Source organism: Rhinoraja longicauda, chromosome 1, assembly GCF_053455715.1.
Source record: "Rhinoraja longicauda isolate Sanriku21f chromosome 1, sRhiLon1.1, whole genome shotgun sequence".
Lineage (NCBI taxonomy): Eukaryota > Metazoa > Chordata > Chondrichthyes > Rajiformes > Arhynchobatidae > Rhinoraja > Rhinoraja longicauda.
The window spans coordinates 91,833,723-91,847,437 of record NC_135953.1 but is presented as its reverse complement, the minus strand read 5'-3'; the positions used below and the strand labels follow the sequence as shown (position 1 = coordinate 91,847,437).

Here is a 13,715-nt window from a genome sequence, read left to right as displayed (position 1 = left end):
GCATCTCATACATCATAAGTAGCCTTCAAAGGAGAATTGGATAAATATGGGGATGAAGGAATGCTAGACTTAGAAAGAGCATCAAAAATATGATGGGTTAACTGTATAGCCTTCCTTGATGTTGCCCTGCTGTTACTTTTATGACTTAATATTTCTAAATTTGAACAAGTGTGTAACTATGTTCTGTTGAACATGCATGCAGTAAAGAAGCCCTTTAAAATAACCACACAAATAGTCAGGTTAAATATCTCTTTCTCATTATCTGAAAAACATCATATGATTTTAAACAATCACAATATGTTACAGTCTACATTTAATATATACACATTTCATCAAGATTACAACAGGTTCATTCAAAAATATTAACACAACATATTTTCTACAGCAAATGAAAATGAAAATTGTTTTCATGCAGCAGTATCCAAAATGAATACTGAGGTAAATGTCCTTGCTTACACATGTTTGGAAATATAAAACAATATTTTTCCAATGAAAATTTATAGAATGGATCAAATTAAAATATCAGAGCACATGACAAACTGATCAAGAATTTCCTGCCAGTTTATTTTGGTTTGGTTTGTTATTTACAACTTTGATAAGAATCTGCAGTTTTCCCTTTATTGTTATGCTGCACACATTGAATATGTAATTTCCTACTATGGGTATGAATAGGCAATTGCCCTCCCTTTTAACTTGGTAGTAATCTTGACAGCCAGGTCCCAGACTGGGCTCATGCAGATAATGTGCATGTGAATACTCAATTCTCAGATAATTTTCCATAAGAATTATCTTCATATTAGTCATAGTATGGAAACAGGCCCTTTGGCCCAACTTGCCCACACCGGCCAATATGCCCCAGCTCCACCAGTCCCACCTGCCTGCACTTGGTCCATATCCCTCCTATTCATGTACCTGTCCAACTGTTTCTTAAACGATGGGATAGTCCCAGCATCAACGACCTCCTCTGGCAGCTTGTTCCATACACCCACCACCCTTTGTGTGAAAAAGTTACCGCTTGGATTCCTATTAAATCTTTACCCCTTCACCTTGAACCTATGACCTCTGGCCCTCGATTCCCCTACTCTGGGCAAGAGACTATGTGCATCTACCCATCTATTCCTCTCATGATTTTGTACGCCTCTATAAGATCACCCCTCATCCTCCTGCACTCCAAGGAATAGAGACCCAGCCTACTCAACCTCTCCCCATAGCTCAGACCCTCTAGTCCTGGCAACATTCTTGTAATTCTTTTCTGAACCCCTTCAAGCTTGACAATATTTTTCCTATAACATGGTACCCGGAACTGAACGCAATATTCTAAATGCAGTCTCACCAACGTCTTAAACAACTGCAACATGACATCCCAATTTCTATACTCAATACTCTGACCGATGAAGACCAATGTGCCAAAAGCCTTTTTGACCACCTTATCTACCTGCGACTTGACCTTCAAGGAACCATGCACATGAACTCCGAGATCCCTCTGCTCTACAACACTCCCAAGAGCCCTATCATTTACTGTGTAGGTCCTGCCCTTGTTAGATGTCCCAAAATGCAACACCTCACACTTCTCTATTAAATTCCATCAACCATTCCTCAGCCCACCTGGCCAATTGATCCAGATCCTGCTGCAATCTTTCACAATTATTGGGAGAAGTTGCTATAGCTTCTGTTTCCTCTGCTCCTTAAACAGTAAATTGACTTAACTTTGAAATTAAATGTGATCCAAAATTTATTATTATACAGAAATATGGAGCTGCAAAAGATTAAAATAATCTGGATCCCCACAGGATTAGGAGGTCTAAGAGCCTCATTATCTCTGTCCTGGAAGGCACCACTTCAAAGCATTTCAAACATCTTAATCAAGCCAACTTAATATTTTAATATCCCAGCAGTGCTGGGAATTCATGCATAATTTGGAATGCAGAACATTTATCACCTGAGACATGCAGTATAGAACAAAACAGCATCTGAACAAGAGCAATGGTTATAATCACAATCTCATGCCCTTCAAAAGATCCAAAAATATTTAATAAAGAACAAAGCTACTTGAAGAACAATTATTACGGCCAGTCAGGACAGGCATTTTGTACCTAGTCAAGTGCTACAAACAAATTGAGATGAATGGCCAGGAACTCTGCTTTGGCTGATGTTGGTCTCAGAAGGGACATTGGCTTGGACACCAACAAGTAATTCACAACCAATGAGACCATTAACCATCAGAACTGGAAGTCAGTTTAATGCCCCATCCAAGAATATTGAAACAGGTAAGCACAGTGGTACAGATGGTGGAGCTTTACCTTACAGTCCCAGTGACCCATGATTGACCCCGACATCCAATGCTGTCTGAGTGGAGCTTGCACGCTTTCTGTACAACTGCAGGGATTCCCCCCAAATGCTGTCATTTCCTTCCACATCCTAAAGATATGATCGTTGGTAAGTTAATTGGCCATTCTATAATGATCTCAGTGTATAGGTGAATGGTAGAATCTAGGAGTATTGATGAGAGTGTAGAAATGAAATGGGATTAATGTATGACTAGTTTCAATAGCTGCTTGGTGGTTGATGTGGTCTCATTGGGCCGAAGGATCTGTTTCCGTGCTGTATTATTCTATGATTCTATGGATCCTTTCAGACATTGCACTGCTGAGACAGCTTATGTTTTATGCTGGAATGGGGCACTGCAACTACAGCATTTTATGGTGTTTTAAAACGATTCAAAACATAGTGACTTGCTTCACAAGAATATAATAAAGCTGACATTTTCACTCAGCCATGGAAGGAAACATTAGGACAGATGACTAATACCTTGGTCAAAGAGAATCAAGGAGGGTATGCATTGAAGTGGAGATAGAAAGGCAAGGCCAAACAGCAACCCAAGACAAACCAACAAAAGTATAGCATTGACACTAAGTGCTGGAGTAACTCAGCAGGTCAGGCAGCATCTCTGGAGGCAAGGTCCCATCCCAAAATGTTGCCTATTCATGTGATTTAGAGAGCAGGTACTCTTGTATTTTGTGTTCTATTACAAAACGTATAGCATTTTGTACCTAGCAGTTCAGTGCTTGTATGGTTCACAAGCAACTTGATCCACCATTGGGGGCCACAGTTTCATCTTATTAGGAACACAAGTTTAAAAATCCCAACATAGACACCTGCTCCTCAACCTTTACCTCCATATTTAATTGCATGCCCTGTCTCTCAATATTCTTAAAATGCTTTGGGGCTTTTTAATACATTAAATGACCTGTGCAAATATAAATTGTTACTGTTGGCACAATGAAGGAGGCAAGCTTAAGTTTTTTTTAAATGGGCATATTTAAGAAGTGGAAGCCAAGAACAGACATTAAATTATAATAGGGCCAGATGCACCAGAGCAACTGTTAGCAAAGACCTAGTGTTGTTTGAAGACATTGATAAATAATCACAGCAATCATTTTACTCTGTGAGTTGCTATTGTGGATTTCTTTTTGCTGTGATAACATCTGCAAATAAAGGTGGAAAAATAGTTTTAGTAATTGAATGCAATTTAAGATTTGTTTGCTTGCATTTCAATGCGAGTCTTTGATTGATTGATTGATTGATTGATTAAATTGATTGAAATATACAACATGGAAACAAGCCATTCAGCCCAAGTAAATACTGATTATTGGTCATATGCTGATTACTAGTTCAAAGGTTTCAAAGGTCTGTTTATTGTCATGTGTACCAATTAAAGTACAGTGAAACTCAATTACCATACAGCCAAACTAAAAAAGCAACAAGACACACAACTACATAAAAGTTACCATAAACATCCACCACAGCGGATTCCCCACATTCTTCACTATGATGGAAGGCAATAAAGTCTAACTTCTTCCTTCTTTCCCTCGTTCTATGTTATGCTACTTTCGCATCAACTCCCTACATACTAGTGGAATTTTACAGAGGCCAATTAGCCTACAAACCCACATGGCTTTGGGATATGGGAGGAAACCGGAGCATCTAGAGGAAATTCACACAGTCGCAGGGGAAAAAGTGCAAATTCTACACAGACACCACCTGAAGTCAGGATCAAACCCAAATCTCTGGTGCTGTGAGGAAGCAGCTTCACCAGCTGCTCCACTGTGCCAGCCAAAGTTTTTCCAATGACTGTCGTCCCTGGCAGTAGCAGTCCACTCTAGCCACAAACAAGAATCTCAACGATGAGGATTTTCTACAAATTTACAAAGCACTGAGACAAAAGAATGTTTAATTGATATTGGGAAATGGATTTATGTCCCAATGCGATAATCCAAAGAATAGCAAAAAAAAATAAAAGGGTAATCATATAGGACTGGTTAAAGGCTTACCTTTTGGCCTGCAGTTTTGACTGTTTTGCTGACCTGACGAAGACTGGTTGGTATATGGAACATACCATGGATATTCTGGCTGCAAATCACAAAATATACAAAAATTGTAAAAGATTGCTGTAAATGTATTTGGATGGCTGATGAAAATGGCAAGGGAATTCTGCAATCTCTCATACAGATGGAGTGAGCAAAGTTTAAATGTAATTGGGAAGTGGTGCAAAGATAAACTTTTAAAAACATCTCATCCACAAATGCAAATCCTTAACTTGTTGGAATATACCAGTTACAGAACAAAATGCTGGAGTAACTCAGTGGGTCAGGCAACATCTCTGGAGAGAAGGAATGGGTGATGTTTCGGGTCAAGACCCTTCTTCAGACTGATGTCAGGGGAGTGGGCGGGACAGAGATAGAATGTAGTCGGAGACAGTAAGACTGGTGGGAGAACTAGGAATGGGCATGGGATGGAGAGAGAGGGAAAGCAAGGGCTATTTGAAGTTACAGTTACAGACATGTCTCTTTTGCAAAATTGGTCTTGATGTGAAAGACAAATTAAAATCTACTCCAAAATAAATACAGAATGGCAAAAAAAGGAAAATGTAATAAATAGAACAATTAAAGAGAGATTCCAGAATTGTACTTTACAACATCCTGAATTTTAAGCATTCTACTGAAGGTATAGACTTACTGCAGAAGTTAAAATTATAAATTCAGATCCATCTTATCTTAGACTGGTCTGTAATTTTCAGAGAACCTACAGTGGAGAGGGTGGGCAAATGGTCATGAATGGAAATGCCAAGCCAACTGTAATAAACTGTGGAAATAATTTAAACATCTTCTTTGCTTTGCAGTCTGGGGAAGTAGACATAACATACACACTCCTGGCAACTTTCCAAAAGGCAGAATGGAGTAGATATTTGTCTTGGCAAAAAAAAGTTGGACAAGTTGTTAAACTGCCTTTCTCGATAAAGAAAAATGGTATGAAATGGGATAGCAATTTGTTAGTGCAAGATTGTTTCATGTATTTTGTGTTTTTATGACTGTTGGCAGATCAATTTTCCTCCTGGGATAAATAAAGCTCTATCGTATAGTATCATAGCGTACTTCCCAGATTCTGTATTAACTGGCACCTTCATTCTGCAACATGATATGCCATGTGTTTTCTGCACCGTTCCAGAGCCAGCCCTTTAATATTTTTAATCAACCGGTTTCTCCATATCAGAGTGTATTGCTTTCTTTATGAAATGCCCAATTATCATGAATTATGCTCAATTAGGTTCTCATAGAATCAAAACCCCTCATGCCATAGGAGGCTATTCAGTCCATTTTGTTCATGCTTGCTTAAGAGTGGTAATCCATGATCCCTTGACTCCTTTGTTCTATGGAACAACCCTTGTTCCATAGCCTCACAGATTCTGTCTCTTCAAGTGGCATGGCATGGTAAATATAAAGCAAGTTTCTACCCCAACCACCGTCTCAGGTAGTGAGTTTCAAATTACCAGCACTCATTAACTGATTTTCATTAACCCACTCAGCACTCATTAACATTTTATTTTCTCATAGAGTCAGAGTGATAGTGTTGAAACAGATCCTTCAGCCCAACTCACCCACACCGGCCAACAATGTCCCAGCTACACTAGTCCCACTTGCCTGCGCTTGGTCAATATCCCTCCAAACCTGTCCTATCCATGCACCTGTCTAACTGTTTCTTAAACGATGGGATAGTCCCAGCCTCAACTACCTCTGGCAGCTTGTTCAATACACCCACCACCATTTGTGTGAAAAAGTTACCTCTCGGATTCCTATTAAATCCTTTCCCCTTCACCTTGAACCTATGACCTCTGGTCCTCAATTCCCCTACTCTGGGAAAAGACTCTGTGCAACTACCCGATCTATTACTCTCATGATTTTGTATAACTCTACAAGATCTCCCTTCATCCTCCTGCGCTCCATGGAATTGAGACCGAACCTACTCAACCTCTCCCTATTGCTCACACCCTCTAGTCCTGGCAACAACCTCGTAAATCTTTTCGGAACCCTTTCAAGCTTGACAATATCTTTCCTATAACATGGTGCCCAGAACTGACCACAATATTCTAAATGCGGTCTCATCAACGTCTTATACAGCTGCAACATGACCTCCCAACTTCTATACTCAATACTATGACTGATGAAGGCCAAAGTGCCAAAAGCCTTTTTGAGCACGTTATCTATCTGCGACGACCTTCAAGGAGCCATGCACCTGTACTCCTAGATCCCTCTGCTCTATAACACTACCCAGAGGCCTACCATTTACTGTGTAGGTCCTGCCCTTGTTCGACTTCCCAAAATGCACCACCTCACACTTTTCTGTATTAAATTCCATCAACCATTCCTCCGCCCACCTGGCCAATCGATCCAGTTCCTGTGCAATCATTCACAACCATCTTCACTATCTGCAAAACCACTTACTTTTGCTGAACCCTGTTGAATGCCTTGCTGAAGTCCATGTACACAACATCTACACCTTTGCCCTCGTCAACCTTTTTGGTCACGTCTTCAAAAAATCAGATTTATGAGACACGACCTCCCACGTACAAAACCATGCTGACTATCCCTAATCAGCCCTTGCCCATCCAAGTGCCTGTACATCCTATAGTTCAGACCTATAGTTCCCAGCATTTTCCCTGCAGCCCTTCTTGAAAAGAGGCACATTTGTCACCTTCCAGTCTTCCGGCACCTCTCCTGTATTTAAGGACGACTCATAAATTTCAACCAGGGCTCCTGCAATTTCCTCTCTAGTTTCCCGCAATGTCCTCGGATATACTGATCATGCCCTGGAGATTTGTCTATCTTCAAACACGATAGTACCTTCAGTACTTCAAATCTCCTCTGGTGCTTCCACCAATTAACTGAAATTTATGGAACCTAGTTAAGTTCTTATAGTACACCCAAGCATCTCAGAATTTTATAAACTTTAATTTAATCCCAACTCGGCTTCCACTGTTTCAAAATCAACAACCCCAGCCTACCCAATGTTTCTTCCTAATTAAAATTCTCCAGTCTTGGCAACATCCTTGCAAATCTTCTCTGCACAGAGAGCACAGAGCAGTACAGAGCAGGAAATGGCTAACACAAAGCATGATGCCAAATTAAGTTAATCCCTTCGGCATCCACATGATAAATTTTCCTTCATTCCCAACATATTCATGGGTCTAAGTAAAGGCCACTTTTGTATGTTTCAACCACCACCTCTGGCAGCATGTCCCATATACTGAACACCCTGTGTAAAAATAAACTTGCCGCATACATCTCTTTTAAAGTTTCCTCTTCTGGCCTTAAAGCCATGTATAGTAGTATTTGACGTTTCCATTCTGGGAAAATGATTCTGACTACCCAACCGCTTGCCTCTCATAATTGTATAAACTTCTCCCCTCAGCCTCTGATGCTCCATAAAAAAACAATCTAAGTTTATCCAACCTCTCCTTATACTTAATACCCTCTAATTCACAGGACATTCAGGTAAACCTTTCCTATATCTACTCCAAAGCCTTCATGTTGTTCCTGCAATAGGGCAACCAGAACTGCACACAATACTCCAAATGCGGCCCAACCAAATTTTTATAAAGGTGCAACATTGACTTCCTGACTCCTTTACTCAATCCCCTAACTGATGAAAGCAAGCATGCCACAAGCTTTCTGTGCCACTCTATCTACTGGTGTTGTTACTTTCAGTAAGCTATGCACTTGCACCACAAGATCCACGAGTACATCAATGATGTTAAGGGTGCTGCCATTTGACCTCCCTAAATGAAACACTTTACACTAGTCCAGACTGAACTCCACCTGCCATTTTTACAACCATATCTGTTTCTGGTCAATATCCTGCTGTATCCTTTGACAGCTTTTTTACTGTCTTCAACTCCACCAATTTGTGTCGTCTACAAACTTATTAACAAAGCCATCCATGTCATTTGTGCAACTTCTCCAGTTCTATCACTTCCCTCCCCAGTAGGGATTTATCAAGTTATATCATTGCCTCTCTTGCTATTTTATTTAATACCTCAGCCAATAAAGTCAGGTACCTGGTATGCCCTTTTAACCACCATTTCTACTTATTACGCTACCTGCAGGGATACATGCAAACTTGCTGCAGAATCCTTTTATTCCTATACATTTTTTCGTTTTCTACCATTTGTTGTGCATACCTGAGTTTCCTCACTCACTAAATTACTTTGCCCTTTTCTGGATGGAATTCCATTTGCCATTGTGCTCCCAGCCACCCGAACCACTGTACCCTGGAACTTTCCTCCTTACAGTTGATATACTGTTCATTTCAATATAATTTCAATATAATCAGCAAATGTTTTAAATTGTCTTCTTGAATGAAGGAGGCAATTTATAAATATCACAAACTGCAAGGCCTCACACAAAGCTCTGCTGCGCCCCATTGCACAGTCCTCCAGTTACTAGACTTCTTGCCAACCACTTTGCTCTGGTTTCTACCATAGGCCAGCCTTCTATCCAGATAGACACTTTTATGGACCCCCAAAGTTTTATTTTCTTGATCAATCTGCAAATTTGTACTTTGTCAGACACCTTGCTATGATCAACGGAAACCTTATCAAACACAATTACCTGCTTGTCACCTTCCTTGTTACCAGCTCATAAATTTCCATCAAATTAATTAGACATTACCTTTCTTTAAGCAATCTATGCTACCTGTCCTTGGTTAAGCTATACTTCTCTCAATGCTAGTTTATACCATGCATCAGAGTTCAACTCAACTTTTGCTCCTTGCCAATGTCAAACTGGCTGTCTATAGTTATGCAGTATATCCCTTTCTCACTTTTTAAACAACAGTATATCACAACTACGTATCTGCTCATGAACTAGTCCGCGTCTGAACTTACGGATCTGCACATCTGCGCGGTTATTAATACAGTGAAGGTCAGGCACAATGGGGTAGATATCTGTCCTAAACATAGCATAAATTATGCGAGTGCAAACTGGTGGCTTGCCCAAGTAAATAATAAAACAGGATGTTAATTCACCAGTGTCTGTGTTGTATCCAAGACAGGTTTTCACCACACTGCACCTTGTTTAAGATCCATGACAAAGTTATTGCCATTTCCCTTTCTCAGAAAAAAACCACTGCTCTTCTTTGCACATCCTGGCCTGCATTTATCCCTCAGGCTATATCCCTCAGTAAGGTTTAATGTGGTTAGGACAAAGGTTAAATTAATTGTATAGAATTGCAAAGGTAACTCCACTTAATAAACTGAGGTTCAGGAAGCAGAACAAAGATTCAACTCAGCACAGCAGGAAGCAATGTCACATTTATTTATTCCTGTTCTTTTGGAAAAATGTAATTTAAATAAAGCCACGTTCACAAAGAACAAATTGGTTAATTTTCAACTCTACAGTACCAGGTATATTTTGAAAATGATAGGAGAGAGCGAGAGGGGGAATGGGAGAGGGGGAATGGGAGAGGGGGAATGGGAGAGGGGGAATGGGAGAGGGGGAATGGGAGAGGGGGAATGGGAGAGGGGGAATGGGAGAGGGGGAATGGGAGAGGGGGAATGGGAGAGGGGGAATGGGAGAGGGGGAATGGGAGAGGGGGAATGGGAGAGGGGGAATGGGAGAGGGGGAATGGGAGAGGGGGAATGGGAGAGGGGGAATGGGAGAGGGGGAATGGGAGAGGGGGAATGGGAGAGGGGGAATGGGAGAGGGGGAATGGGAGAGGGGGAATGGGAGAGGGGGAATGGGAGAGGGGGAATGGGAGAGGGGGAATGGGAGAGGGGGAATGGGAGAGGGGGAATGGGAGAGGGGGAATGGGAGAGGGGGAATGGGAGAGGGGGAATGGGAGAGGGGGAATGGGAGAGGGGGAATGGGAGAGGGGGAATGGGAGAGGGGGAATGGGAGAGGGGGAATGGGAGAGGGGGAATGGGAGAGGGGGAATGGGAGAGGGGGAATGGGAGAGGGGGAATGGGAGAGGGGGAATGGGAGAGGGGGAATGGGAGAGGGGGAATGGGAGAGGGGGAATGGGAGAGGGGGAATGGGAGAGGGGGAATGGGAGAGGGGGAATGGGAGAGGGGGAATGGGAGAGGGGGAATGGGAGAGGGGGAATGGGAGAGGGGGAATGGGAGAGGGGGAATGGGAGAGGGGGAATGGGAGAGGGGGAATGGGAGAGGGGGAATGGGAGAGGGGGAATGGGAGAGGGGGAATGGGAGAGAGGGAATGGGAGAGAGGGAATGGGAGAGAGGGAATGGGAGAGAGGGAATGGGAGAGAGGGAATGGGAGAGAGGGAATGGGAGAGAGGGAATGGGAGAGAGGGAATGGGAGAGAGGGAATGGGAGAGAGGGAATGGGAGAGAGGGAATGGGAGAGAGGGAATGGGAGAGAGGGAATGGGAGAGAGGGAATGGGAGAGAGGGAATGGGAGAGAGGGAATGGGAGAGAGGGAATGGGAGAGAGGGAATGGGAGAGAGGGAATGGGAGAGAGGGAATGGGAGAGAGGGAATGGGAGAGAGGGAATGGGAGAGAGGGAATGGGAGAGAGGGAATGGGAGAGAGGGAATGGGAGAGAGGGAATGGGAGAGAGGGAATGGGAGAGAGGGAATGGGAGAGAGGGAATGGGAGAGAGGGAATGGGAGAGAGGGAATGGGAGAGAGGGAATGGGAGAGAGGGAATGGGAGAGAGGGAATGGGAGAGAGGGAATGGGAGAGAGGGAATGGGAGAGAGGGAATGGGAGAGAGGGAATGGGAGAGAGAACAAGAATGGGGGAGAGAGAGAGTAAGTGAGAAAGAGGATATAGACGAGAGGGAAGGAGACAGCAAGCAAAAGTAAAGCAGAAAGGAGGAAGTCCCATTCAAAGTTTCTTGCTTTTACCTACTTAAAACAAAATCACAAATAATGTGCAATGTTTGTCCCAAGATGGGGTGGTCTACATCAGAGACCAGGCTGGTTTCTTATCTTAACCAGGTAAGATAAAGTAACAGACAAAAGCAAATCCTCTCGTCAACGGCTTACCCTGCACAACAAGAAAGGCAAAGGTCTGACAGAGCGGGTCGCCAGTGAGAACCTTGTTTGTTTTTCTTTTCTGTACAGTAAAGTCTGTATTTATACTTTGCCTTAGGGATGAGTACTTCAAACACACAATGCACAATGTTTTCCATGCACTTTGGGAACAGATATGTTAGCAATGACTTTTAAATATTTTTAGCATTTTACTTGATATAAAATAAATGACCACTCACCATAGGATGCTGGTAGGCTCTGCTTGTGGTCTGTGCCGTGAGAATGGCCGGGCCTGGATAGTGGATGGGGATTCCAAACGGGGCATGTCCATAATTAACACACGGTGCATAAGCAACGGGCAAGCACGGGGCGGCAGGTGACGGTGAAATCTCTCTTGCCTGAGAGGAAGATACAAAAATATACAAAATGATCTATGCTGTAAAAATATCTGCATTAATGCTCTTTTTATGCCACTGACGTGGGTTGTGACTTCATTTTCCTATTTTTGCAAACAGTAGCATACGGCCAAATTTTTATCTTCCAAAACCTTCATTGTTCCACTGAGCAGGCCAAAGCCTGGCCGAACCCCATCCCTTACATTCAATAACATGGTTCAGCTGTTCTCTTCAATTACATTCATGTTCACTCTGAAGTTGCATTTGCAACTCCGGAGGATATTTCAGCTCCTTAACTAGAAAACGGAACGTCAAAAAAACAATTGTGCAGGTATCGATTTTAATCCCTACAGTGTACTGAATGGATCATGTGCTTAACATTAACACCCAATCAGCAGACTATATAGAGTCACAAAACTGGGAAAATTCACCTTTGAAGAATGGTCTGCTGCACTAAAAAATGTCTTCAGTGGTTCCTAATGGCCACAGCCTCCAGAGCTCACTGAAGCTGCTATGAAGCATTAATAAACAGGTCCCAGACTTTGAAATGTTAGGAAACAGGTCCCAAACTTAGACTTTCCTCCTTAGCAGTCATAGTACAATGGCAGTAACGTGATGTCATACAGAAGAGGGAAATGGTGTGCTTTATGGCCAAGTTAAGACAAATCTTTTTTAAATTTTGAACTTGAAAGGAACAAGATGCCGCCTCAAACGTGACGACTCTTGTGCACGGACTCAGTGTGGTCTACTATCTTGCACTTGTATACTTAGTATGATTGTGCCTAATGTGTTGCGGGATTGTCACTGAACTGTATGGAATAAAATAATTTCACTACTGAGGTACACGTGACAATAAAGTAGCATTGAACTATTGTTAGGTGGTGCAAGTGATTTTAGAATGCGAGTCTTGCACTGCAAGGAGCCTCAGTCCATTGTGAATCACGGGCCCATTACCCATGCAGATATCATGGTATCTCTGCACTTAACTTGCTGAAAGTCTGTTATAAGAACCTGAGATCCAGTCTTGATATAACAAATAAATACAAATTAAAAATCTAAGCACACAAGACTGCAACAAACTGCGAGGAATTAATTCACATTTGCTTTACGTCTTAGTGTGGGGTTTGTTCCGTTTTGAGGGTAATAAACAAGATTATGGAAATCAGAACAATGCACCTTCCAGCTATGAAGCAAAGACGAGCATCATTCACGTTAATGGTGTCAATTTATTATGCATGTTGCTGGAAAAGCATCAGTTGTGCTATGGTGAATGACACCTGCAAGTCGAAACAGTGCCTGGTTCAATTTCCTAATCATAGATAGAGTCATGGAGACGTATAGTATGGAACCAGGTCCTTCGGCCCAACTTGCCCATGTCGGCCAACATGTCCCATTTACACTAGTCACCACCTGCCTGGGTTTGGCCCTCGAAACCTGTCTTATTCATGTACCTGTCTAAATGTTTCTTAAATGTTACGATAATACCTGCCTTAACAACTCCTCTGGCAGCTTATTCCATACACCCACCACCCTTTGTGTGAAAAAGTTACCCATCAGGTTCCTATTAAATCTTCCCCCCCTCATCTTAAACCTATGTCCTCTGGTTCCCAATTCCCTAACTCTGTGCATCTATCCAGTCTATTCCCCTCATGATTTTGTCCACCTCTATAAGATCACCCCTCATCCCCCTGCACACTAAAGAATAGAGTGCTTTAGCTCCCTATAGCTCAGGCCCTTGAGTCCTGGCAACATCCTTGTAAATCTTCTCTGCACCCTTTCCAGCTTGACATCTTTCCTATAACATGATGCCAAAAACTGAATTCAATACTCTAAATGCGACCCCACCAATGTCTTATACAAGTGCGACATGATGTTCCAGTTTCTATACTCAATACTCCGACTGAAGGCCAAAATGCCAAATGCCTTTTTGACCATCCTATCTACCTGTGATGCTATTTTCAACGAACTATGTACCTGTACACCTAGATCCCTCTGT

At 42.3% G+C, this 13,715-nt stretch overlaps 1 protein-coding gene across 7 annotated transcripts in view; it reads right to left on the bottom strand.

Moving 5' to 3' along the window:
* Positions 1-253: 253 nt before the first annotated feature.
* Positions 254-13,715, bottom strand: part of LOC144595164 (uncharacterized) — a 116,966-nt gene continuing 103,504 nt past the window's right edge. For all 7 annotated transcript variants that reach the window (XM_078402333.1, XM_078402316.1, XM_078402325.1 and 4 more), the window contains 3 exons: positions 11,564-11,722; positions 4,332-4,410; positions 254-3,485 (listed from right to left, as the gene is read on the bottom strand). In XM_078402333.1, the coding sequence (XP_078258459.1) occupies positions 3,454-3,485; positions 4,332-4,410; positions 11,564-11,722 (270 nt within the window). In that variant the 3' untranslated portion in view covers positions 254-3,453. The remainder of the gene's footprint in view (positions 3,486-4,331; positions 4,411-11,563; positions 11,723-13,715) is intronic.